At 33.4% G+C, this 24,532-nt stretch overlaps 1 protein-coding gene across 1 annotated transcript; it reads right to left on the bottom strand.

Annotated features, from left to right (window-relative positions):
- Positions 1–503: 503 nt before the first annotated feature.
- LOC137814859 (uncharacterized) lies at positions 504–19,373 on the bottom strand. The gene is made up of 21 exons (XM_068617783.1): positions 18,786–19,373; positions 18,620–18,704; positions 17,995–18,034; positions 17,662–17,904; positions 16,686–16,785; positions 16,518–16,592; positions 11,783–11,881; positions 11,281–11,397; positions 11,068–11,183; positions 10,848–10,947; positions 10,137–10,495; positions 9,516–9,840; positions 8,730–8,941; positions 7,254–7,472; positions 5,777–5,963; positions 4,978–5,222; positions 3,468–3,560; positions 3,271–3,372; positions 2,766–3,150; positions 1,477–1,614; positions 504–1,407 (listed from the first exon to the last, which is right to left on the bottom strand). Exons 1-21 carry the CDS (start codon positions 18,915–18,917, stop codon positions 751–753), a joined length of 4,029 nt encoding a protein of 1,342 aa, XP_068473884.1. The 5' UTR covers positions 18,918–19,373; the 3' UTR covers positions 504–750.
- Between the last annotated feature and the right edge of the window lie 5,159 nt (positions 19,374–24,532).

The following is a 24,532-nucleotide window of genomic DNA, read 5'->3' as shown; positions in this document are numbered from 1 at the left end:
CTTTATTCTTTCATTATTATCTAACCCAACTTTGGTTTTTCATTGATATCAGATTTGACGGACGCATTAGCGTTCAAAATTTCAAGTACTGGCTCTAAATAGATGATAGTAACTTGTCCTAATTTTGTTTTAAATAAGTGTATTGAATAACTTTAGAAGATCTTATTTAAGTTTCAGGGAATAAATGGTAGAAGGCAACCGTTGAGGTTAAAATTCTAGAAAGACCAGCTCGTTGGGAATGGGGGGGCAACCAGAATACCATTTTGATTCATAAATAAAGAAAATGTCTCTCAGATACCTAGTCAGAAATGACCACATTAAAGAAGGACGTCACAACAAATGGCAAGTGAGTAAAAATATATAAATAAATGCACATAGAATGCAATGGATGGGTACAATTGTATATGGAAATCCTTAAACTGTTACAGCCCATTGAGCTAGAGAGACTGACATTCAAATTATAAATTTTAGAACAGCAAAATTTAATTTCAGTCAACAAAAAATTCAAAACAGAACGAAAAAAAAATCTCGAAATGTCACAATCACAGAATATGAGACAACATCGTGTAGCTCAGTACCATTTTTTACAAAAATTGAGGAAAGAGGGGAAACACAGCTGCTCGGTACAATTTACCTTTGGAGTTTTGCCTTGTTACAAACTAATATACTAGATTTCCTTCATCTGTAAACGATTTCTTTACAAAACATGAATTATAAATGAATTCATTTTCCAAGCGGTTGGTATTCCGATCATATAAAGGGATCATTTGAGGGAACTGTAGTTATTGTAGGCACTGCAGCTGTAGTTGGAGTAGAAGTCTCCAAAACCTCTGCTGCTACTGGAGGTGGTGGAACCTCTGGGGTTGCTGGATTGCTGGTAGACGCTTCTGCTTGACTAGTTTCACCATTAACATTTGGATCTCCGTCAATAGCTGATCCAGTGGTAGGAGCCCCATCGTCTACTGTGGTTTCACCTGATTCTTGTTGAGGTGGGGAAGCTACAGGAGCTGGCGTGGAGTCTGAGGAGGTAGACTCTGCTGGAGGTGGATCAGTAACGGATGCTGGTGTAGATTCAGGCTGCTGTGTAGCACTCTCTGGTGCAGCTGTGGTTGTAGGAGGTGCTTCCAGTGCCAACTGCTTTTCTGGGGGTTGTTGGGAATTCTGTGTAGCAGAAGCTGGTTTTTTCTGGATGGAAATAGGAGCATTAAGAGACATCATCCCCGGAGGCAGGATTTCAATAGGCGCTTTCTTCCCAGCATCTGCCAAACTCGTGAGCTTAGGCTCCTCAAGAGAAGCTAAAAACGCAGCTGCGGCATCTGTCTTCTGAGATGGGGTAGGTTCAATCTCTCTCTGTAGCGCTTGGTTCCAAGCCTGAACTAAGTTCTTCAAAGTTGGACGTCCATGTGCCTGGAAATAACAAGGTCAGACTATAGTACTAAATTGAGGGATCAAGTGGTTGTAAGTAATAAATCATACATGAGAATGAAGCACGGCCTCTGCCAGCATTCCAGTGTCCTGCCATGCTTTCTCCATCAGAGCATTGTCACCCAAAACAGCACCAGCGAATGCTGCTTCCCGTCCCAAGCCAAGGGTGACTAAGTTGTTTACCAAACCCTGCAGTGCAAGAACATATTCCTAAGTTTATGATTAAAAACAAAAAAACAGCAATAAAACAAAAGAGCCCAAGAAGACAAGTTATTTCAAAGAAAGACGAATGCATGCCATCTCAAATAGTCATATTAGCATAGATATGTGTTAAGTTCAAAAAAAGAAAGGGAAATTTAAAACATCAATGGAACAAATGTCAGTCCTTTCTTTTTCATCAAACTATGAGCTGCCTAGAAACCAAAAGTAGCGATGATCATGGCCAAAAAGTAGAGAACATTTAGTAGCTAAATTGACATGCAATCCTAACACATTCCATTTTGTGCATGAATCATATTTTGTTTTTGGTGAATCATGGATCATATTATTTTTCTAATAAATAAAAGATGCCTAAGACTGTCTAACAATAGACGAATCATGGATCATATTATCTATTCGCCACAAGAACAAACCCAGCAAAAGCAATCTTTCAGGGTATAGAAGCAATATAAACATTTCAACGTCTAATATGTACAAAAAAAATGGCAGATACCCAAAACAGTGGTTAAAATGGATAATTAACTATGTATTTTGTAGGGGCAGATCTTATTAATTATAGCCAAACAATATGTAAAAAAGCCATTTTTCCTACCACATATTTTTAACATCCTAACCCCCACCCTCTATTCACTGATTTCATAATTTATTCCATCTATGTTTGTTTCTCCTATAAAAACCAGTTCTTCATTCAAATTTCTTTTATTAGTAATCATAAACCTCTCTATCTCTCTCACATTACACATGCTAACATGCACACACTTCTATAAGAATAAATAATTAACTGACTTGACCATATTTGGCACAAAAGAATACAAGTTGGTGCTACTAATGCCTTGTTATACTCAAATCACTTCTGACCATCACTAGTATATATATAGAAGAACAGGCATTAATATTATCGCTACAACATATAATATTTATCTTAGCATCATTAACAAGAAACCAGCCTAAACCCTAAACACAAAATAATCCAGCCGCATTTAGGTATAAAAGCAAGCAACCAATCCGTGTAAGGAAATTTACTTCCAGAAAGACGGACACCAAATGAATTAACAAGAAACCATGCATCAAACAACCAATAAGAAGAGGAACGGAAGTGCAATATTAAGAAGACTGCCTACACTTAGACGAGTCAACTCTCCATGATTTGCAAGACGTAATGCTAATCCTCTCAATTCATGACCTTCTAAAGCACCTTTCACCGAACCTGCTGTAGCTAACCTCTTGAGAGCCTCACGGGCTATTTCACTCTGTGCAGTAGCATCTGCAGCGTCAATAAGATCCAAGAATTCTTTCGCAAATTTCACTATACCCTGAACACCTTCTACCATATCTTGTTTTTTATCTGATATTTTCTCTTGTTTTTTATCTGATAAATTAAGAATGTCATTCAAACCAAGCCCAGGTGTATCATCTTGTCCTATATCCCGGCTGTTACTCATGGTAAGAAGACAATGAAGAGCTCTTTTCAAATCATTGCTCTTCATTGCCAAATCAAACTCCAACCTGCAGAACACAAACATCAATATGTTTTTGGTCTAACCATACCCTGCCATAAGGAGTACACAAATAATAAGAAATAACATTAAAATTGCAGGGTCTTTGTCTCTAAGCATATAGCAATACCTCTTTGATATTCCAGGCAAATGAAGTGCTTCAGTAGCATAGCCCATTCCTAGCATAAATTGTGCTAAATCATCATGGTGTTCTCTTCCAAGTCTACTTGCCCTGTTTCAAAAAGTATAATGTGAGATATACACATATATCTGAATTATTAATAAGCAATGATTATGGAGAAAGAGGGAGATAAAGAAATCAAATACCATTTTACTGCACTAACAGCATCTCCGTAAGCAGCAAGGCATCGGCAGCGAATACCAGGATGACTCAAGGATAAGGCATGGGCACACATGTACCTAAAACAACCAGATATCAATAACATCATTCTCGAAACCAGTATCCGATGCAAAGGAAATAATCTTAAATTAGACATTTATAGAAATGCACACGTTAACTATGTCACTTAAAGCTAGCCAGAGGCCAGAGCTACGACAAAGAAAAAGCCAACATTATGTGGAATTGGTTGGCTACTCTAAATAGAAAGGCATAAAATCTAGTATTCCTTTAAACACATTTAATAAGTGCATAAATACATGTCTTTAATAAGTGCAACTCCAACACCAACTTTCTCCTTAATACATTTTATCCCTGATCACATAATTTCTTGTGTGGCTTCTCATTCACCGTGGTTTTCTCTAACAAGTGCATACCATTATAACTAGGTGTTGACTTCTCAAGGTTTAACTAAACAACATTAAAACTGTCCTGAGTTTTGGACATTTACTTTTCGGTGCATTTTCATCTAATTGGAAGGGGCATCAGTATGCAAAGGGCTTGTTGCTAGTGAAAATCTAAAAGGGCGGATTTCATAGGAATACAAAGTAATTTCATTAAATCATTGAGGGAGAAAGATAGGCCTACTTTATCCTAATGTGAAAGCACTGCATTAAACTGAATTATACATTGATGGGGAAAGCAGAACTGAAAACTCCATAAAAAACAGATCACACTAACTGCAATACGAACAACACTTATGGACAAATTAAATGTTACAAAGGTGAAGGAGGACCACTTGGGGTGCTTCCATCAAATGGTCTCACATTGATTATAAAGGGGAAGTTTTGGTTCTTATTAAGAATAAAGAAAACAAATATAGGACTAATATCCCTTGTGTAAAATACACACATAAATAAAGTTGTTTATTTATAGATGGAAATAATAACAGAATAACATAAATTATGGGCTAAGCTCGTTACATTTCAACCGTTCTGATTGGATGTAAGCAGTTGTAGCATTTAGGATTGTACTAAAAGCATTGAAATCATTAAATACTAATTATTAAACTATAACAAAGAGAGAGGCACCACTGAGCTAAAATAGTGTATTTTTGAGACAGCTTAATCGTTTTATTTATATTGAGAAAATAGAATCAATACAATAGAAGATATTTAATATCCTCTCACAGTAAAGATATTATACGAGAATAAAGAAAATGTTACTGATAATACATATATAATCTAGATATTCTTAATTATATAGGATCTGCTCTTTATTTCTGTAGTTATAATAGTAACCAGTGGAAATAATAAACTGCAGGAGCAAATGAAAGATTGGAAATTTAGGATCAAAGGAAATAGTTTAATACTATGGGTGAACTTTTTTTTATGCATATAAATACAGCCTGCTGAGTGCAGATCACTTGATCAATTCATTATTTTCCTAGCCCATTTCCAAGTTTAAACATACATGTGTATCTGCAAAAGTTCTAACTACCTGTCAATTAGCCAAAGAACTCCATCCTTGACACCTACAACTACAAGAGGCCCAACTGGACGTTTCTGCTCCATTGGAAAACGGGTAACTGCCACAGACACACCCCCACCTCCAACTGCCACCTCACCTGCCTTTCTCTCTTCTGCTGCCGTCCAAGAGTCATCACCATCAACTCTAGATTGTTTCGGTAATGTTAAGAAAGGTGGCACTGAAGGAGCATGCTGAAATGAAGCCAACCGAACCACCTACAGCCATAACAAGAAATTCCTTTACGTTTTTGTGAGAGAAAACAAATTCCAAAGAGAAACTACAAATATCTTTACTTTTAGTATGAGATAGTAAGCAGTATACATAAAAAATAAAAAGAGTGCAACATGTAGACACCAGGGAATTGAGAACTAAAAAAGATTTGCCTCTGCTCTCAAATTTCTCTCAGAGACATTATTTGAATAATTTGGAGCATAGTTCAGCACAAAACCAGGATCATACTTTTGAATTTAATTTGTCCATCCATGTAAAAAGTAAACTTGAGAAAAACAGACATATTCATTACAACCTCAAAAAATGAAGAGAATTAATAGCTAATCCAAGATTTACATTACACCAAAATGTTAACAGAAGAAGGTTAAAGGAGACATTCTCATTACCCACTCCCATCTAAAATTTTCATGTGAATTTCTTCCATCAACCCTTATCAATCATATCCAGGAACTAAATATTAAATTTGGGAAAAGACAAAAAAGACCATGAATGTTTGCAATTATTTTCATAGATGATAAAAAGTTGAAGCTTTTGCGACCTGCAACATCGGTGGCCTCAATGCTATTCTTTCTTCTTTAGTAGACTGAGGACCTTCTACACTAATTAGTGCTAACTCTCCGTGCTCTGCAACAGCTTTTGCCTGCGCTTCTTTCATCTTCTGCTCTTCTTTCATCTTCCTAGTTTCAATGTCAATTTGGGCAATCCCTGCGTCCACAAAAACAATTCTGAAAAGCAAAACATATTAGTAAAGGTAAAATGAATACGAATTATGGACACTGCTATCTTTATCTTTAATTACTACTATCATTGTTTCTTGGAGAAAAGGGTGAAGGATAAGGATGAAGAGAAGTGTTTGGGCATCAAGTATGTCAGACCATTTCCTTTTTGCATTCATAATGAAGAACTGATAAGATAAAACAAAGTTAAAGATGAAGTGCATCCGTGCATGCTTTTTTTATTGAAGATATAGTTTTGGTAAATGGTCATTGATGAGAAATGCTTTGAAAGACCAAAGGGTGCCAATTGATTACATTTAGAACAAATATAGCATAGATGGAATTTATGGTTAATCAACAAAGAGTAGTGAAGATAATCTAGGAAGAAAGAACTGACCATGAAGAAGTACCAAAATCTAGAGCTTCATTGATTAAGGGGTCTATTCTACTAAAGCACAAAAGGCCAGATACTAATGTCACACAATCATATAATATCTAAAAGAGGAGAGAGGAAGATGAGAAGTTCATCAGGGTATGTCTGATTATAAAGGTTTATTAAACAAAGGAACCTTCTATAGAAACACAACCAAACAAATTAAACTCCACTAAATGGAAATCATGCTAGATAGTTGTTTTGTTGGGATGAGCCCGAATTAGGAAATCCAAACAAGCGAAGTCCGGCATAGTGTTCATATTTAGACTTCTTAGAGAAATACAAAAGAATTAGAATGAATTTGAGAGAGTGAATTTCCCTCTCTTAGGATCTCATTTATAATAACTTTGGATACATTAGATGCAATGTATGAGAGGGAAGAAAAGAGAATATGAAAAGATATATCTAAGAACTAGGTATAGTACAAAGCACATTTACAATAAATTCTATTTAAGACTAGTTATTCTAACAAGACTAATCTAGTTAATATTTTGTTAACTGTTAAAGGATATATTTGTTAACCATTAAAGGTATGTTTGAAACCCTGTTAGGTCACCTTCAAAGCTAAATCACTGCAGGAGTCTTTGAAGGTGCATAGGAAAGTGGGAATTGGAAAGGCAAACACACTCTAAGGCATTTTTCAAAACAGTATATATGTTCATGAATATTTCCTAAATCATGACTCTCCCTTTTCTGTCTTTGGTTATGAGTAGATGATACTTGGGCCTATTGGGGGCTAGACAAATTGATAATGTAGAACACATTCTGTCATTTCCACTTTCTAAACAACTAAAGTAAACCTACAAAAAATAATGGAGCACATTAAACAAAAAAATTATAAAAAGGACCAAAATATAAAGGCTTACTCGATAGTAGTTGGGGTAGCCACAAATAGTTGCCTCCTGTGCCAAACAGCACTGGTTGCATATGGGATTGCAACATCTCCCAAATATCTATATTGAGGGCGCAAAGAAGATATGACTATGTATTGCTGGTATGCAAATGCACAGTACTCAACGGTTTGGTCCCAAGCAGTCCATTCTGGTTGAGGAAGAAGGTCCCCCACTGGCTGGAATGTCTCCCAACTGAATCACAAACAAAATTATAATAGCAATGTCAATGTGAAGAAAACTTGTGAACTTGTAGTGGTAACCTCAAAAAAACTAATAGAGCTTAAAAGTAATAATAGCATTCAACTTCGTACAAATGAAATGCAATCACAAGTTTAACAGCCAAACAAAAATTGCAATAAATAAACATAATTTTCAGCTTCGGAAATGTAATTTAAGTAAAATCATCAATCCGTAAGCATCGTAGTGTGTCAAACAAGGTGTCTCAATACATTCCAATGAGCTGGAGAAGAGGAAAATTCTCACAACTGAGAGATGATACATATTTGAAGCTGATTTTACTTTAAAGGGGAAAAGGTTGATGAATTGAACTATGTTACTTAGAACTTAACATTCATTTGCTGCTTTGAGAATCCCATCTTTTACACTGCCAAGAAAAATGTCATTGGAAGTAGTAACACCTTTTTAAATTCCTTTATAATTACAAAAGTTTTATCCCATTATACGAGGTCGGTTACATGGATCACACAGAGTCATTTGACTAAGTTGAACACCAAATCTTCAAAGATATTATTTACCATGTTACTAGCATTTGAGCCCTTGGGAAACTCACCCTAAAAAGCTAACTATTAAGGGAGGACAACCAAACACTTAAATATTCCGCTGGGCATCCCAAACGACTCAATTTGGGACTTAGGTACCACATAATACCATAGTCTCTATCATAGCACCATCCCTAAGAGTTGATGTCTCAGAGACTTTCATTCTACAATATTTCACTCAATGATACTTCACTTAACACCCTTATCGAACAAAATCCTGTAGGTAGCCCTTTCCGAGATCCTGACAGTAATTCTAATATGAATTAATAAGCATTCGAGCCCTTAGGAAACCACCCTACAAAACTAGCTATTAAGTAGGGTAAACCAAACACTTAAATACTCCACCCCAAGCATCGCTTACTACTGTGTGACTTGGGCAACCCATAAAGTCCCTACCACCATGAAATCCCTCTTAACAACTTCCTCCAATGTTCTTCTGGGTCTCAATCCCTTTTCACAGAATTAAAACCATGCAATCTACTTTTCCAGTGGCTTTCTTTATGTGTCCTAATCACTATAACCAAATTTCTGTCATGTTTTCCTCAATAGGTGCTTAGCATTCTCACGATTTCTACTATCAACTTTTTCTCTTGTTGACCCTTTAGAGTCCAACATTCATATATTATCTCAAATAAAAATTATGTTTGTGTTGTACGTTTATAAATTTCACCTGTATAACTGGAAGTTTTGAGGTGCTGCTGTGGTTGGAGGTCTATTTGAAGAAAATCCATCATCATAAGTAGTAAAAGAAGAAACACTGCTTCCATAGCCTGATAAGGGCATAGACTGGATTGTTGAAATAGCTGTGGCAGCAATAGGACTGACTCTCCTAGATGTTCGATACGCAACACCGAGCAGTGCTCCTCCACGCAAACCAATGACCTAAAAGGGGTATATGAATTAAAAAGAGGCACCATAACATTCAAATTTGTGGTTCCTGCTTCCACTGACAATTTCTCTGAGGAATAAAATCCATAAAGGTCATAATATCTTCATATGGAAAATCAAGTAAACTTCTCATCAGAAGAGAAATGGATTTATCTAGAAGATTAAAAAATCTTAAATTTATTTATTTACATACTGCAGCCTATTTCATTCAGAGTAGGTGAACATTCAACACAACATTTTTACATGAACAGTAAACACAAAAATACAAGAGAATCATTTTATACGTTTCTATACATAACTTATCAGTGGGCATTCATCTATCAAGAGCTCACGCCCACCTTCCCCTTTTTCATATACACATTTAAGAAAACAATAGTGTTCTCTGTAGTGGCTATCAATTAAAATAAACATGATCTGAGATAAATAATTTCTTAATTATTGTCATTCATTTATTATAAAAATTTGCAGAAATTTTATTTGTAAGAATGGAAATTATCCAATGCTAGGTTCCTATGACAACCTTCACTTTTTTAAAAGGAAAATTTTTAAGACTGGGAAAGAATCTTACTGGTTCACTGCGTGCGCCAACGGACCTCATTAGTATGTTTGATGTACCATCATCTAACAAGATGCGGACTTGAACAGAAGCTGTGGAAGCAGCAGCAGCAGCTGCTGCTGCTGCTTGTGCTGCAGCAGCTTCTTTGGCTCTTTTTGATGAACTACCCTTTGGAATTATAGGAAGTCTAGGAGGTAATGTTGATTCCAATATAGCAAATCTGTCACGACAAGTATCCCATGCCAGAAGCCTTGCACTTCCAGAGTCAACAATTGACCAATCACTAACCTTGTAGACAGAAAAGTAAGGAATATCTGGCCAAACAATTGCTAGATACCTGTAAACATATGATGCTGTAAGAAAGCAACAGAAAGCACACTCCAATTTCACAAACTAAACTAGAAGAGGAAACATAATCATAGAAAGACCTGGGCAAACAACCACACAGTAAAGGCAGCATTTATTGAGTTATCATGATACATACGGAATACCTTTATGTGTCCTATATTCTATAGAAAAAATCAAAGCCACTGAATTAAATTATAGAACAAAATATTAATTAATTTTTAATTACAAAAATTTAGAAGAAAAAAAAATAGAGCAGTGCAAAAGTCACTGTTAGAGGCAACTTACTTTCCTGAACTGCTGACAGAAAGAACTGAGTACGAATCATGAGGAACAGGAGTACTAATGTGCTTTTTCCCCTGCTTGACAGGTAATGGTTCAAAAAAGTCTCCCTTGGGTCTTCCTGTTTCTGACAAGGAACTGTTATTTCCAAGAGATGGATTTGCAGAGTTGTTTAACTGAAAATTTAATAGCTTCAATTCCCTTTCAATTACAAATACAGCTGAATGCTCTCTACTGTCTGCTGGAGTTAGTAGTGGAGCTACAGGTGGAAGAGATCTAGCATCAAACTCACAGATAATAACACCAATGTTGGTTCCAGTAGCAACAAGATGTGGCTGCAAAGTATGTGTAACCATACAATACACCTGCCACAAAAATCAGAGACAATATTGAGTTTGACTAGACTAAACATAAAGAATTGGAATTTGGGGAGAGAGTGATGAGGGCTTGAAATTCAGTTTATAAAGAGAGGATTTTTTTTCTCCCAGGTATGATAAGCATATTCTACAACATACAGAACTGATGACAAGATTTTGTTACACTTGGTTTTTATCTATCCTGGCCACCATTCATAATTGTTGTTCTTAAAATCTTTGAATGCTTTGATATATATTCATATCATTCTAAGTTGGATACCTTAACAAAAAATACTATGTCAATTCAGAAATCAGAATAAAAAAAGGTGATGAATGATAACCAACTAATCAAACCACATACCCTCAATTTCTTATTAGGAGCAAGGGCGTTTGGAGGAAGAACTGAGGTCAATTCACACAATGGCCTCGTGAGAGCAGAATAAGTGGGATGTTCGATTGCCCTAACAAAAGTTTAAATTAAAATTCTTAATATGCATAATGAATATAGTGCATCATCACATTATCAAATAAAAAACAATTAAGAAACTTAAAGCCACCAAAGGAAAAAGAAAACTACATACCATATGTGAGAATCTTTGACGCAGGTTAGAATGTCAAGGTTTGGAGCTCGAGGATGGCACCAAGAAGCTACACTATGGCAAGCCAATTTGGGAACTGGCTTTATACGCCGCAGCTCCTGAGGATCAAAGGCATTTTTAAGCTAAGTCTTTCTAGTTACCAGGAGAATTTTCAGAAAATTTAAAATTATCCAGGCATTAGCAGCACTACAACACCTTAAAGGACACAGTGTCCCATATGGCTAATGTCTTATCTGCACCAATTGTGATTAGCTGAGGAGCACCTCCCATTACCCTTGACAACTCAACTGCCACAACCCCTCCATCATGTGCCTGGATGCAATAAGAGGTATCATTAACCAATGAAATGTCTATGCACAGAATCAGCATGAATCATACAGAATAGAATAATAAAGTAGAAAAAAAGAAGGGGAAAAAAAGCTGCGCATAAATTAAAAAAAAAACATTTTATTTGCCTCAATGTAAGTTTGCATTTTGCCTTGTGCACAGATTTTAGACGTTCCTTTCTACTATTATTTGATATTTATCTCATACTTCCTTTCAATTTCATTCTCACCTTCCAATGTAGAATGTAACTGCTTGAACAGCAAAGAGGAAATTGGAACTGTAACTAGTCCACAACTAACAATGACTTGTTTTTTCACCAATTATTGAATTGAATGGGCAGAGAGGAGTTAAAATGAGGAGAAGAGCGTACTTTCAAACTCAGCTTGGGTACAAGTTCACGTGAATCCTGTCCGTGGTCAGCACTCCAAATTATGAGCAATCCATCACTAGCGCCCGAAACCAGAAGAGCCTGAAAGCCAACAGACATCCACCCCCAATTGAAATTTCATACCAAAATACAAAAGCAACTTCCAACAATAAATGCAAAATATAGACATAACCCAGTCATGCAAAACCTGCAAATGCATTTAACATATTAAACAGCAATTGTAATTTCCAAATAAAATATCTTGATGGACATGGTGCTGCCATAAAATGAAACTTCTGCAATAGTGTTGGAAATAGTAAGGCAAGTACAAACCTACAACACCAATATAAGTATAACCCAAAGACATTAGAAAAAAATGGAAAAAAAGTCTTTCAAAGCTAGACAGCATTAGCATCAAATAATCCAGATTGATCCCCAAAGAAACACCCACCTCAAATCCTTGAGTGTGCAATCAAATAGACATATGTACAAATAAACTAATAGAAGAATCTTAAGCAAAAGGTCTCTTATTGGAAACAGATAGGAAATGAAACGGGAAGGGTGGATGCTGGTTGGGTTGGTGGGTAAAAGCAGATGAAGGGGTGGGGGAAGGGATGTTTAGAGGAAGGAAGCGGATGGAGGAGTCGGGAGGAGGAGTGAGATTGGTGCATGAGAAAGTTTGGCCGGGGTAAGAAGGCTTTCTCTATTGTACAAACAAAAATAAATAAATATTATCAAGCAAAATGAAATAAATGAATTGATAAAATAGAAATGTGCAAGCTAATATACAAAGAAATTAATATTTTAAATCGAGATAAATGTAAATAAAAAAATATAAAGACGGGATCAATGTGGAATCTATTTTAAGTTCTTAGGTTGCATTATTGGAATGAAATTTTGTTATAGATCTTAAATCTTATATGCCATTGAGGACCATGTTAGGATTCCAAGTGAGTTAGTGTCCACATTGAGTAAAAATGAGATAGATGAACAATATCTAAAAAAGAAGACCAACAAACTCATTGCCTCAAGGTTTGGGTTGGAGGTGGTGTCTTGGTCTCTTATATGGAATGATTGTGGCACATTGGTGTCGAATCTCCCTAGTGTTTCCCCTTGCAAGAACCTAACAAATTGGTGTGACAAACGCAGAAAGAACACGTGAGTGGTTGAATAATCCTGGATTTGAGAATTCCTTCAATCAAAAGTCTTCCTAGCAAGGGTTTCAGGTAAGTGTCTCGTTGTGTGGTAAACGACATTACACGTGGATCACCGTTGCTGCTCAAGGGGAAGTACCGCACCTGAAGGGGAAATTATTAGGATTTTAAGTGTGATTTTGTGTCCCACATTAAGTAGGAATGAACAAGAGGAGTAGTATATAAGAAGAAGAAAAAAAACCACAAATTTATTGCCTTAAAGTTTTAGGTTGAAGGTGATATCTTGGTCTCTTATATGGAATGCTCGTGGCCCATTGGTGCTAAACCTCTGCATCGTTTACCCTCCCAAGAGCCTAACATACCGCCATAAGTAACTTGAACCTAAACTTTGTTCTCTATTGGAGATGCTTTCTCTAAGATTAAGACTCTTGTTAGAACAATGATAATCAATATCAATATGATATATTTGTGCATGAGCTGAAGGCTTTATTCTATCAATTTTAGAAATTTAAAGGGTAGAATACATAATGTATTTCAATGTTTCTTCCTTTTTGGTGAGAGTGTCTTACAAAGAGGATTTAGGTATAACTTAATCTTACAAAATGAGCTTGCAAGATGAGATTTACATTCACTTATATACTATAATTTGGTCATATCTATAGTCGATGTGGATCTCCAATATACTGTCCACGAGGACTGGACATCTCAAATGTGAGACTAAATATTTGTAGGTGAACTGATAGCGGTTCAATAGTCGGTGACACAATAAGCTTAACAAACCTTACAAGGATAAACTCTAATAAAATCTTAAAAAATGAGTTTTAAACCTAAATCAACCTTACAAAACTAACATTTTAGATGAAATTTGCATCCATTTATATCTTATAATTTGGCCATATAGATCTCCCAACAAAATTTGTAGTACTTGGTTTAGCTAATGGAAGAATCTAGAGCCAGAGTTCTCTTATTCCTTATCTTCATTGAAAAACAACTTTGGTTGTAGCATTTGTGGTTTTCTGCTAATGTTTCCATCTCTAATCTCGCATCGTCGGAAAGTAGCGATATTGGTGGATTGCGTTGGATCGTCGTTGTAAATAGCAACTTGTGTGGGAGTGGCATTTCTTGCAATGCAAGTATGATGTTCCTCAAAATAGCACCCCTCACAGGCTCGACAATGCCTTAACAACCTTGACGTTCCTCACGACAATGCCTTCCTTGGCCAACATGTACCTCGAATCGATGTTCCTCATGGTTATGCCTTTCATGGCCTTGACGACCTCACGACGACATTTGCGGCTACGTTTTTTTGCGGCCAGCCCTCTTACAGCCTTGACATAACTCAAAACGATGCCTTTTTGGGCTTGAGATAGCAGCGGTGCCTCTCGTAGTCTTGATACTCCTGCTAATGCCTCCCACAGCAACACCTCTTGCAGCACCTTGAGTAAGTTTTTAGGTTATTTATTGTGTTGGGATCCATTAGTCGATTTTAGAACTCAAAAACTTAAGCCCGATATTATTCTTTCAAAGCCACAATACATAAGTCAAGAAACTTTGCAAACATCATGATTGCCTCTCTTCCTTTGATGAAAAACTATCATTGCCTAAAAACATCTAGAAACCATGTTCAAATATCATCGTGACTACCTTTCTTCCATAGATGAAAAAATGTCTCAACCTGCTCTCCTTTGGTTAAAATATTTCACAATTGCAGCTCTGCCTTCACCAAAACATAGAAACTTATACTCTCCCAATGATGTCATAAAAAGGTATCCAATCTAACTATCTATATATTTGTTCATTAAGTTAGTGATTTTGAAACTCAAAACAAAAAACTAACTCAATGTAATATAGTTTGGTTAGTTATTTGCCTTTGTGGAACATCATTGGTGAAAGGTGAGACAAGCAACTTCATATGCCTTTGCAAGATGTAGGCTATTTCCTTAACCCTAAAATGCATTATCATCCTGTTTGGAAGTGAAACAAGGTCTAATGGAATGTCTAACAAGAACGGTGAAGGATAAGGATGAACAAATACTTATTGATGTTCAAATTGATAATTTCAAAAAACTAGCTAAATATTTTTGTTGTCGATTGACTACTAGGTCAATTATGTTGATGAGCATCCAAAACTTAAAAAATTTGTTATTCATGTATTGAGCTTGACATGTAGCTCCTCCGGATGTGAGTGTAATTGAAGTTCCTTTGAGATGGTAAGTTAATATTAAAATATATCTCTAGAATAGAATTACTAGTCTACTACTTGCTTACCATATTTGTCTTTGCATTTGATTCGGGCCACACAAAGAGAAGAAATGAAATAGGCTAAAGCAAACCACAATGGATGATGTTTTTTTGTTATGGTTAATTCAAAATTAGCTAAGAAAAAGCAAACAAGAAACCATATTCAAATTAATATTGATGATTTTTCATCCAATGATGAGTGGATTATGGAAGATGAGCATGAGCAAACTGAAACATTAGGTTTGGATGTAGACAACTTGGATTTGGATGAAAACTTGGTTCTAGTCCAAGTTGAGGAGGATGAACTTTACATCAGCATGATTTAGACATGACTGGTTTGAATGGTGAAGGAGATCGAAATGATGGAGTTGAAGGTCTTTATGGAGAAGATGAATTTAACTTACAAGATTATTTGCTTTATAGATTATTATTTTGTTACTAGGACAAAATTGGAAATAGAATGGAGCATCAGTTTACTGTTTGTAACTAGGTTGGAGTTGTTTCTACATAACTAGGATGTGGTGTTTACAACTAATGATTTACTATTTTATATATTTATTATTTTATTTTTTTCTTGTTGATTTGAAGTTCAATTATGAATTTTGAGTGAAATATAAGGATTTTTGTTTGTCCATATATGAAATTCATAAAATTTGTATGATCTTAAGATCAATGTTACGATCTCCCGATTTACTATCCATATTTCCCTTTCCAATCTTGAGAAAGATCTTCAATTTGACTACCTTGTTTTTAAGGGATTTATGTTAGATATTCTATGGTAACGGAATAACTCCTTTTTGTGGGAACTTTTCTTTGTTTTCCTTTCTTTGCAATGGTCTTCCCAGTTTTAAGAGGTACCCTAATCCTCATCTATGGCTCTATCTTTCTATCCCAATGAAATGTCCTTTTATCAAAAATTAAATAAAAGAAAAGAAAGAATTTAGAAAATGTTCCCTTCAAATGAAATAAGCTCTTTTGAAGTGATACTCAAGACAGCATAAAATTACTAAGTTGGAAAATTTTGGCAAAATATAAAGCGACAATAAGTCCATTCAAATTCACAACCTGATTTTTCTGAAAAGAAATGTTACTCTATATAACCATGCTTGGCAAGGTAGCCACTAGAAAGGTCACGGATGTCACCTTGAACCTATTAACACAAGTCGGATCCAATGACTACCAATGCAGAATATAGGAAAAGGATAAGGGTGTAAGAGTAACAACACTATGTTAGAGCATATGTGAGGGATGAAAGAAAATCCTAACGAAGTTCCAAAAAATTAATGCAAGTAAAATACAATAAAGTAGAATAAGCTATTCTTCAGTTAGGAATCAAGAATCACCTCGCCAGAAGCAGCCATGAAGGACATCAAGCAAGAGATAGATCCTTTATGACCTCCAGTGTACCTTCGCACAAGCTGAAAGGAACAAACATATCACAAGATATGCTAATATTAATACTAATATTGAGAGAACACGTACAGATTAATATTAATATTTCATATGCCCACCTTCCATGTCATCATTGAGAGAACTCTAATGACACCATCTGATGCACCAAAAGCAACAAGAGGACCATCACCAACACCAGTTCTATAAAGGAACTCCATGCTGCAACAACATGTGAAATTGGAAAATTGGAACTCATACAGTGTGCAAAAATACTGTAAAGTATAATATGCAAACAAAATATGTATTCATCACAATTAATCAATTTACAACTATGATGCAGAATTATGTCATAGAACATGTAGTGACAAATTTCCATCAAGAATTGAGACAATTGGTAAAGCAGTTGTTTGATACATTTAAATGAAAAAGAGAAGATTTTTCATACTAAGGACTTTAATTTGTACAAAAAATAGAATTAGAATACCAGAAGAAAAGGTGGCAACAAATTATTGTCTAGGGAGAGAAATCACCATTTGGAATTTGGCCATTTATCCATGCATATGCACCTAGACATCCCTATACTTATATGCATGTCTCAATGATTGTTTCTGTGAAATGGATATGTTTGGTAGTGGGTAAGGCAACAATCTCACACAGTAGAGACCAATTAAAGAGCAATAAATTTTAATTTAGAAGTAAAATATTTTACATAATAAATTACCATAGCTTTATAAATGATTTAATTTAAGGGACCCTACAGAATGCAAATATTTTCCTTCCTTGATTGATTGAGCGTCTATAAGGTTGACATGATCTGGCATGAGCCAGGAAAGAATGCTCCTAACAAATAAGTATTTGCACAGTTTGATACAACATAAAATCTTTGCTCAAGTTGAAGAGCATCAAATTATATCAATGAAAACTTCACAGTCATAGAAGGAACAAGAAAAAGAATGACTCAGATACACATAACACAATGTATCACCATCTATCAGATAATAGGCTAAAACTATTTCCTTAATATATAGTGTTAGCAATTTTAGTATCAGTGACAGAGGAAGTTGAAGAACATTGAATAATGTAATAAAATCTTACCAAAGAAGGGACTTGTTATCAAGCTCTTGCTTTGGTACATCACGGCCACGCATTGTCACCAAGTCCAAAAATATAGCTTTGTTTAAACAACATATGACAAGAAAATGTCTCCCTTTTGTTGATGGAGCAGGAGAGCTAAAAGCTGAAGTGTGGACAGCTGTTGGAGCCTCAGCAGCTGCAGAACGATTATGCCAAAGTTGCCAAAAGCGTACATCATCATCATAAAAATTCACCTGCTTAACACTTTAAGGCAGTAAACAATCATGGTAAGTAAATTATACATAAAATAAAAGCCAGAAAAACTTATATAAACACAAAGCAAATGCATGTTACCTTCCTCCCCGAATGGCTTCCGTAGGCTTCCCTTTAGACTCTACCAAACAAAAAACGCAACATTAAAATTCTGTTAGCGGATCTTCATAGAAATGTGGACAGCTAGTAATAGCTCAGAAACAGTTTATCATGTTCTTTTTCATTTTGCATAAAATGAAATTCACTTTTAGTTGTTAAAATTTCCTAGAGTCTAATAATGTTAAGTAGCTAAGCTACAAATTCAACAACACGGTTACATCACCAAAACTAACCAGATGCTAAGTGCTAACATGAACAGAAATTTAAGCAATTCTCACTAAGAGACCAGGAAACTACAGTAAAACTAACCAAGAGCAGTATCATGGCTGGAGACTATTAGCATCGTAGCAATCAGACTCAGAAAATTTACCTAATTGAAGTTTTTCACTACTAAGAACGTAACAGTTTGGCAACCATGTATACTTAGTTAATTCCTTAAAAAAAACAACAAATGACAAGTACAATATCAATGCCAAAATCAACAAATCTATACGGATCACGATACTTAATTACAAAACCTCCATCAGAAGCAAATGCACCAGTCTATGTAATAGAACAACTGAACAATTCTGTATATTCATTGATAAAATTTTAAAGAGAATTGAACCTGTTTCTCCCTCGGCCAGCTTCTCCAACTTGGCGCCGACCAAACGCCGCTCGTCCACTCCACCAGCTTTCAACTCATACACCACCTGAATGAGGTTTAAATTAAAACACAGCAAACAAGAGAAAGCGTAAACGCTGAACCGATAAATTAAACAAGAGTCTTGTACCTGGCGGTGCTCCCAGTTCCAAACCGAAACTCGATCTGAATCATCGGCGGTAACCATCCATGGATGCGTCGGATGCAATTGGATCTTAACGATTTTTTCGTTCGTAGGCCGAAACGCTTTCAGACGCAGCATCTTCTCCTGATTCGAAAGCTAAATATAGTGGAAAAAATGAGCAATGACGGAAGAAAAAATAGCTCTCGAAAGTGGCCGAAATCGGAATCGCCTACTGGATTAGTTCGAATCTGTTCAGAATTTGAACTCCGTATAAATTTCGGAAATGTGCGTTCGCTGAGCGCACATTAATTGAACGGAGTTAGAAAGTTCCTCAGTCGTCAACAACCATGCCCCTCTTTCCGTTCTTATTTTCCGAGCAGCCGAACATGGAAGAGCAAAACCTCGTCCTATTTGAAGTAATATTTTCAGTGGTTAATTAGCACGGAGACTCGAAGTTGAATTCAAAGAATTGTCTCCGAGCAATTGCGCTTGTACAGTGAAGAAAAAACGAAGATCTATGCTCTCTCGTGCTTGTTCGTTGCTCTGGAATGTTTAAGCCTTCAAATTTTTTAGTTGTCTTTTTCTTTTTTTAAATAAATACTTTTAGTCTTTCTCATTTTTAAAGTAAATACTTAAGACTTTATTTGGATGAAAGTAGAGTAGAAATTAAAGGAAAAGAGGGAAAATAAAATGAAAAGTAAAGTTTTCTATATGAGAAAAAAAAGTAAGTGTGTTTGAATGGAAGTATGATAGAAGTTTGTAGATGATTTAATTGATATAATAAAATAAAAAATTGTAAAATAAATTAATATAAAGAAATTATTTTTTAAATATAAATATAAATTAAAATAAATTATAAAATATAAAATATTAATAAAAAATCATATTTAAAATAATAAAATAAAATGTATTTTAAAAAATCAAAATATTTTAATAAATATTAATAATATAATTATTAAAATAATTAGATAATCGATTATTTTATCCAAACTTTCATCCAAATCTTCATATATTAGCAAAGAAAGTTTAATATCACTTTATTTTTATACATTTATATGTTTTATGCTTTTAATACATTGATTTCTATATTTTACTTTTGGTAACATTGGTATAAATAGTAATTCTTTAAATTCAAATATATTGTAAATGTATACTTGAATAATTAGTTTTATTTATTGAGATTGATATTTTGTGACTTTTTATGGGACTAAGTTTATTTACATTTTTGTTGTTAGTATAAGATTATAATTCTTAATATGCATTAATGATGAGTTTGTATCTTTAATGATTAGTTATTTCTTTTTTTTCAAAACATTACCTGACTTGATCGGTGGTTAGTGTTTCAACTTCTCTCACATGTTGTTCAAGGAGACATTTAAAAAATCTTATTGTTTTGGGTAAAACTTTTGGACTTTCTCATATTGCTTTATATTCAAACTTTCTTTTTCCATTATTTGTCATTTTGCCCTTTCACAATTGCCTCTGGAATTTTTGTGAAAGCAATTAGTGTTTACCATCGTTCATCGTCATTTTTTAGTACATTCTTAATGAACTTTTCTTTATTTTCTAATTATTTTCATGAAAATAGTTTTCTAGTAAGTAGGATAATTCTTCACTTTTGAAATGGAGTTACCACTAACAATGTTCATATGGTTGCGAAAATACAAGATTCAAAATGCCAAAATCAAGAGATGAAAAAGGAAAAAGAAAATAGTGATCTTGCAATCTTGGCAAATTATTTGAGATTGCTTAAGGTTTAGGAAGAATAAGGAATTTGGAGCCTTAGTGAGTGTTCTGAATAATTGATTTAGGAAGAAAAGCTTGGAGGTTGTCGATAAAGTAAAATGTTAATTGAAAGAGGTTAAGACTAGCACAAACTCTAAGAAAAGATTGATAAAATGCGCAAGAGTTAAACAAATTTGAAAGCCAAAAATGTTGAATTTGTCATCACTGATATGAAAGGTTATGCAAAGGGTTTTAGGAAGGCAATGTGCCAAACTTTACATTTTTCGTCTTCCATCGATATAAATAAATTTAACTTAGGAAAGAACCTCATTATTGAGGAGTTAGTTAATGACTACAAATGTATTTAAACACAAGTGTATTTAACTTTGTCAATGTACTAAACTTGTCTAATAGAGCTCATTTAAGTGTTTCATCCTTTTACTTTATTTCTACGAGCTTTGTAATCAAAAACCATGTAAATTATTATTGAACTCGGTACATTGAATAATTGATTTAATAACATCAAATAACTTTGATATAACTACATTGAATAACTTTGATCGGTGTATTTAATTTATATAAAATAGATTAACTTTGATTTGATTTGCACCAAATAGTCTTGATCTAATGTGTTTAATACAATCAAGTAACTTTGATCCCATTTGTTTCGCTACACTGAATAACTTTGATGTGATGTGTTATTGAATAACTTTTACTTTATATGTTATGTATACCGAATAACTTCGATTCAATGAAATAGGAGTGATTCTCCATAAATAACATTTCTTTTATTAAAAATGTCTCATTAAAATCTTGGTAAACAAAATCGACATTAGGGACAAAAAAAGTAAATTAAGAGAAAAAAGTACATTATTCTTTTACAATGTACATTTTATCAATAATTTAACTATAATACACTTTTAAATGAGTTGAATTATAGGGTCATTGATATGAGTTTATCATTTAATTCTTTGAGTTTGTAAGCTTCGTCCTTAAGAGAGTCAAGTACTTAGTATAAACCATTCCAATTAGGCACCAACTTTCCTTCATGTTTGTCTTTTTTTTATCTTCTTTGAGCTTACGCATACCAAGTAATCTTTGTGAAAAGTTTGTTCCTTGACATGTGTACTGTAGCATCAGAATATCATATTCTTTGCACATTCCTCCCTTACTCATGATTCTTCTTTTATTTTGTGTAAGAGGTCTAACTCTACACTTAAATTGTCATTATTGTTGCTCTCATTAAAATGTTATCTTCACCATGAGACTTCTCCTGACTATACCAGGATGAATGATATTCAATTTGTATGTTAGTCTGAATAGAGTTTCTTTTGTGGATGAGTAAGGGATGTAATGGTACCCCCAAAGTCTGATGAGTATCTCTTTAACCCAAAGACCCCTAAACCTAACTGACGAAAAACCATTGAGTCACAACATTCACAAAATAAAGAGACAAACAACTTATAATTGTGATTGGGAGCATGCATGAAGACTGAGGCTCCACTGGTCTTTTTGTGCCCAATATCATATTTGAAGAAGTCAACTATAATGTATAATAAAATGTATAAAGTAAGAATAAATAGGCTTGTAAATTGAGCCAATTAGTCTAAAATATCTGGGTCTCATATTGGACCTTGTAGTGTAGGAAGGTAGATTAGAGTTAGAGTAATGTTACTATGGTTTGAATCGGGTTCACTTAAGCCCAATAGAAACCCTAGGATGTCCATCGTCTATAAAAGGTGTTTCCTTTTTTTAAGCACATGTTCAAATGTGAAAAGTATGAGTGAACAAGTCTCACGTAATCCACTTTTTGTACCACCTTTTTAAAAACATATAAATATGATTTGTTCATCTATTATCCTTTTGCTTTAACGTCCTCTAATTGTATAAATAGTTGTCTCATCTTTTTGTATTCTTAATATTAAATTTTAGAAGAAGGATGCATGGAGTTAGATATTTAATTTTTAGATATTAATTTTTGAAGAAGGATATAAAAGAGTTAGATCTATAATTCTTATATGTTAAATTTTATAAGAAAGATGTGAGAGAGACCTGATAAGTGGTATATAAAAATTGATGGGTTAAAATCATTTTCATGTATTAATTTTTTATAAATAATTTTATTTATATACTATTTCATTCTTAATGCTGGAGTTATGAAAGAATTTCATAATTTATTATGTTTAATTGTTTTTTGATATAGTCTTAGGATATTTTTTTTTTCAGTTTCATCCCACTATTTAATTTGATTATACTTTTAAAACAAAATGAGTCGATATAATTTCCTCTACTAAATATCTGTAACAATATTATATTGTAAGCTAAAGTTAACTGGTTGGGAAACCTAATATAAAAAGTTAATGTAATAACTTTCTTATCATAATTTAAAAGAGATTATATTGACTATTTTTCTAAATGGGATTAAATTAAAAATATTAAAAAAAGAAAAAAATGAGTATAATAAAGGAAAAAAAACTATTAAACCATATTATAATTTTAAATCCTTAGGATATATTGATTTTTCTTCTTCTTATAATTGAATAAAAGTTTAATAACACGATCCTGGAAATAGATCTTAATTTATTAATTACTTATAATATTCAGTTTTGTAATATTAATTTATAAATATTCTTGAATTTTAAAGACAAAAGATTGTTAAGAAGAAATATTAGAATTATGTTACAGAAATATTTGCGGGAAGATGCTTTAAATTATTAAGGTTGAGTTATTTTAATTTATATTATTTAATTATTTTGTTTTTTTACTTCATATACTATCTATAAGTATACCATTTAATTAGAAATTTGTCATTAATAAAAATTGACTACCTTTTAATTCATATTCTTAGTCTTTTTAGAACAGTAATGAGAGGTAGTATCATAAAAAAGAAATTGTAAAAAATACAAAAAGAAAATTGGTTGAATAAAAGAAAAATGAACTAAAAACAAATATCTAACACTCTAATTTTTCTTTATTTATATTAGTCTTATATATCTCTTTATTTTCCATAAGTAACGTCCAAACTCTTATCCAAACAGAAATGTGTAGCACAATTTGATGATGCGTGTTTCTCACTGCATCCCAACAAATTTCTCAATACACCCCCATCATTTTCAGAAAATATTATTTTATTTTTTTAAAAAATATATCCAAATTATTAATTTGAAATATTTTTAAAATATACTTTCCAAAACATATTTTATGAATTTTAGATTTATTATTCTGAAAATAAAAAAATATATTCCAGAAAAAATATCATTTTTTGTCTTCTAAATTTTTAATTTCAGAAATAACTTTTACTTACATAACTTCTATTTTGGAATCACTCAAAATAATCAAATGTAATTTCGATATTTCAAAATTTTAGGAAGAAACACCTCTGATCCTCTTGTAAGAACCTGCTTGGATTTGTTTTTATGAAGAAAATAAGCCTTTTTTTAAAATAAGTTTGATATTTGAAATATCAATTTACAAACCTATGTAACAAATACACTTACACACTCATACGGACACGAGATAACTAAAATTTCTAAAATGTAAGACATGGAACACATATCTATATATTATATAATTATGAATTATATAAATTGACAATAAAGATTTATGTACACAAATATGTTTCAGATTATTTTTTGGAGCAGAAAAATGTTTTACAGGAATAATTCACAAGAATTTGTTTCTTATTTTTATAATCATAATAATAATTTATACAATAAAATTTGAATTTTTAAAAAATTAATGTATTTTTTCTTTTTAAAATTGTGTTAGAACCGTACTATAATTGTAAAAAATCTAACAAATATTTTTTGAATTGGACACATCACGAATACGTGTCCTACAGATGTTATACGAGTGTCATCAAACACCGACACATCATTTAAGAACAGTGTTCTAACTTCCTAGCTTAAAACTAGTAATTTTTAATAACAAGCTATTTTCATGAATTTAAGAAATTAAAAAAGTTAAAATTAATTATTAAATTATTCTATTTGTTTTGGTAATGCTCTTTCGTCAAACACGTTACATGA

Source organism: Phaseolus vulgaris, chromosome 1 (genome assembly GCF_000499845.2).
Source record: "Phaseolus vulgaris cultivar G19833 chromosome 1, P. vulgaris v2.0, whole genome shotgun sequence".
Taxonomy (NCBI): domain Eukaryota; kingdom Viridiplantae; phylum Streptophyta; class Magnoliopsida; order Fabales; family Fabaceae; genus Phaseolus; species Phaseolus vulgaris.
This window is presented reverse-complemented; position numbering and strand designations above follow the sequence as displayed.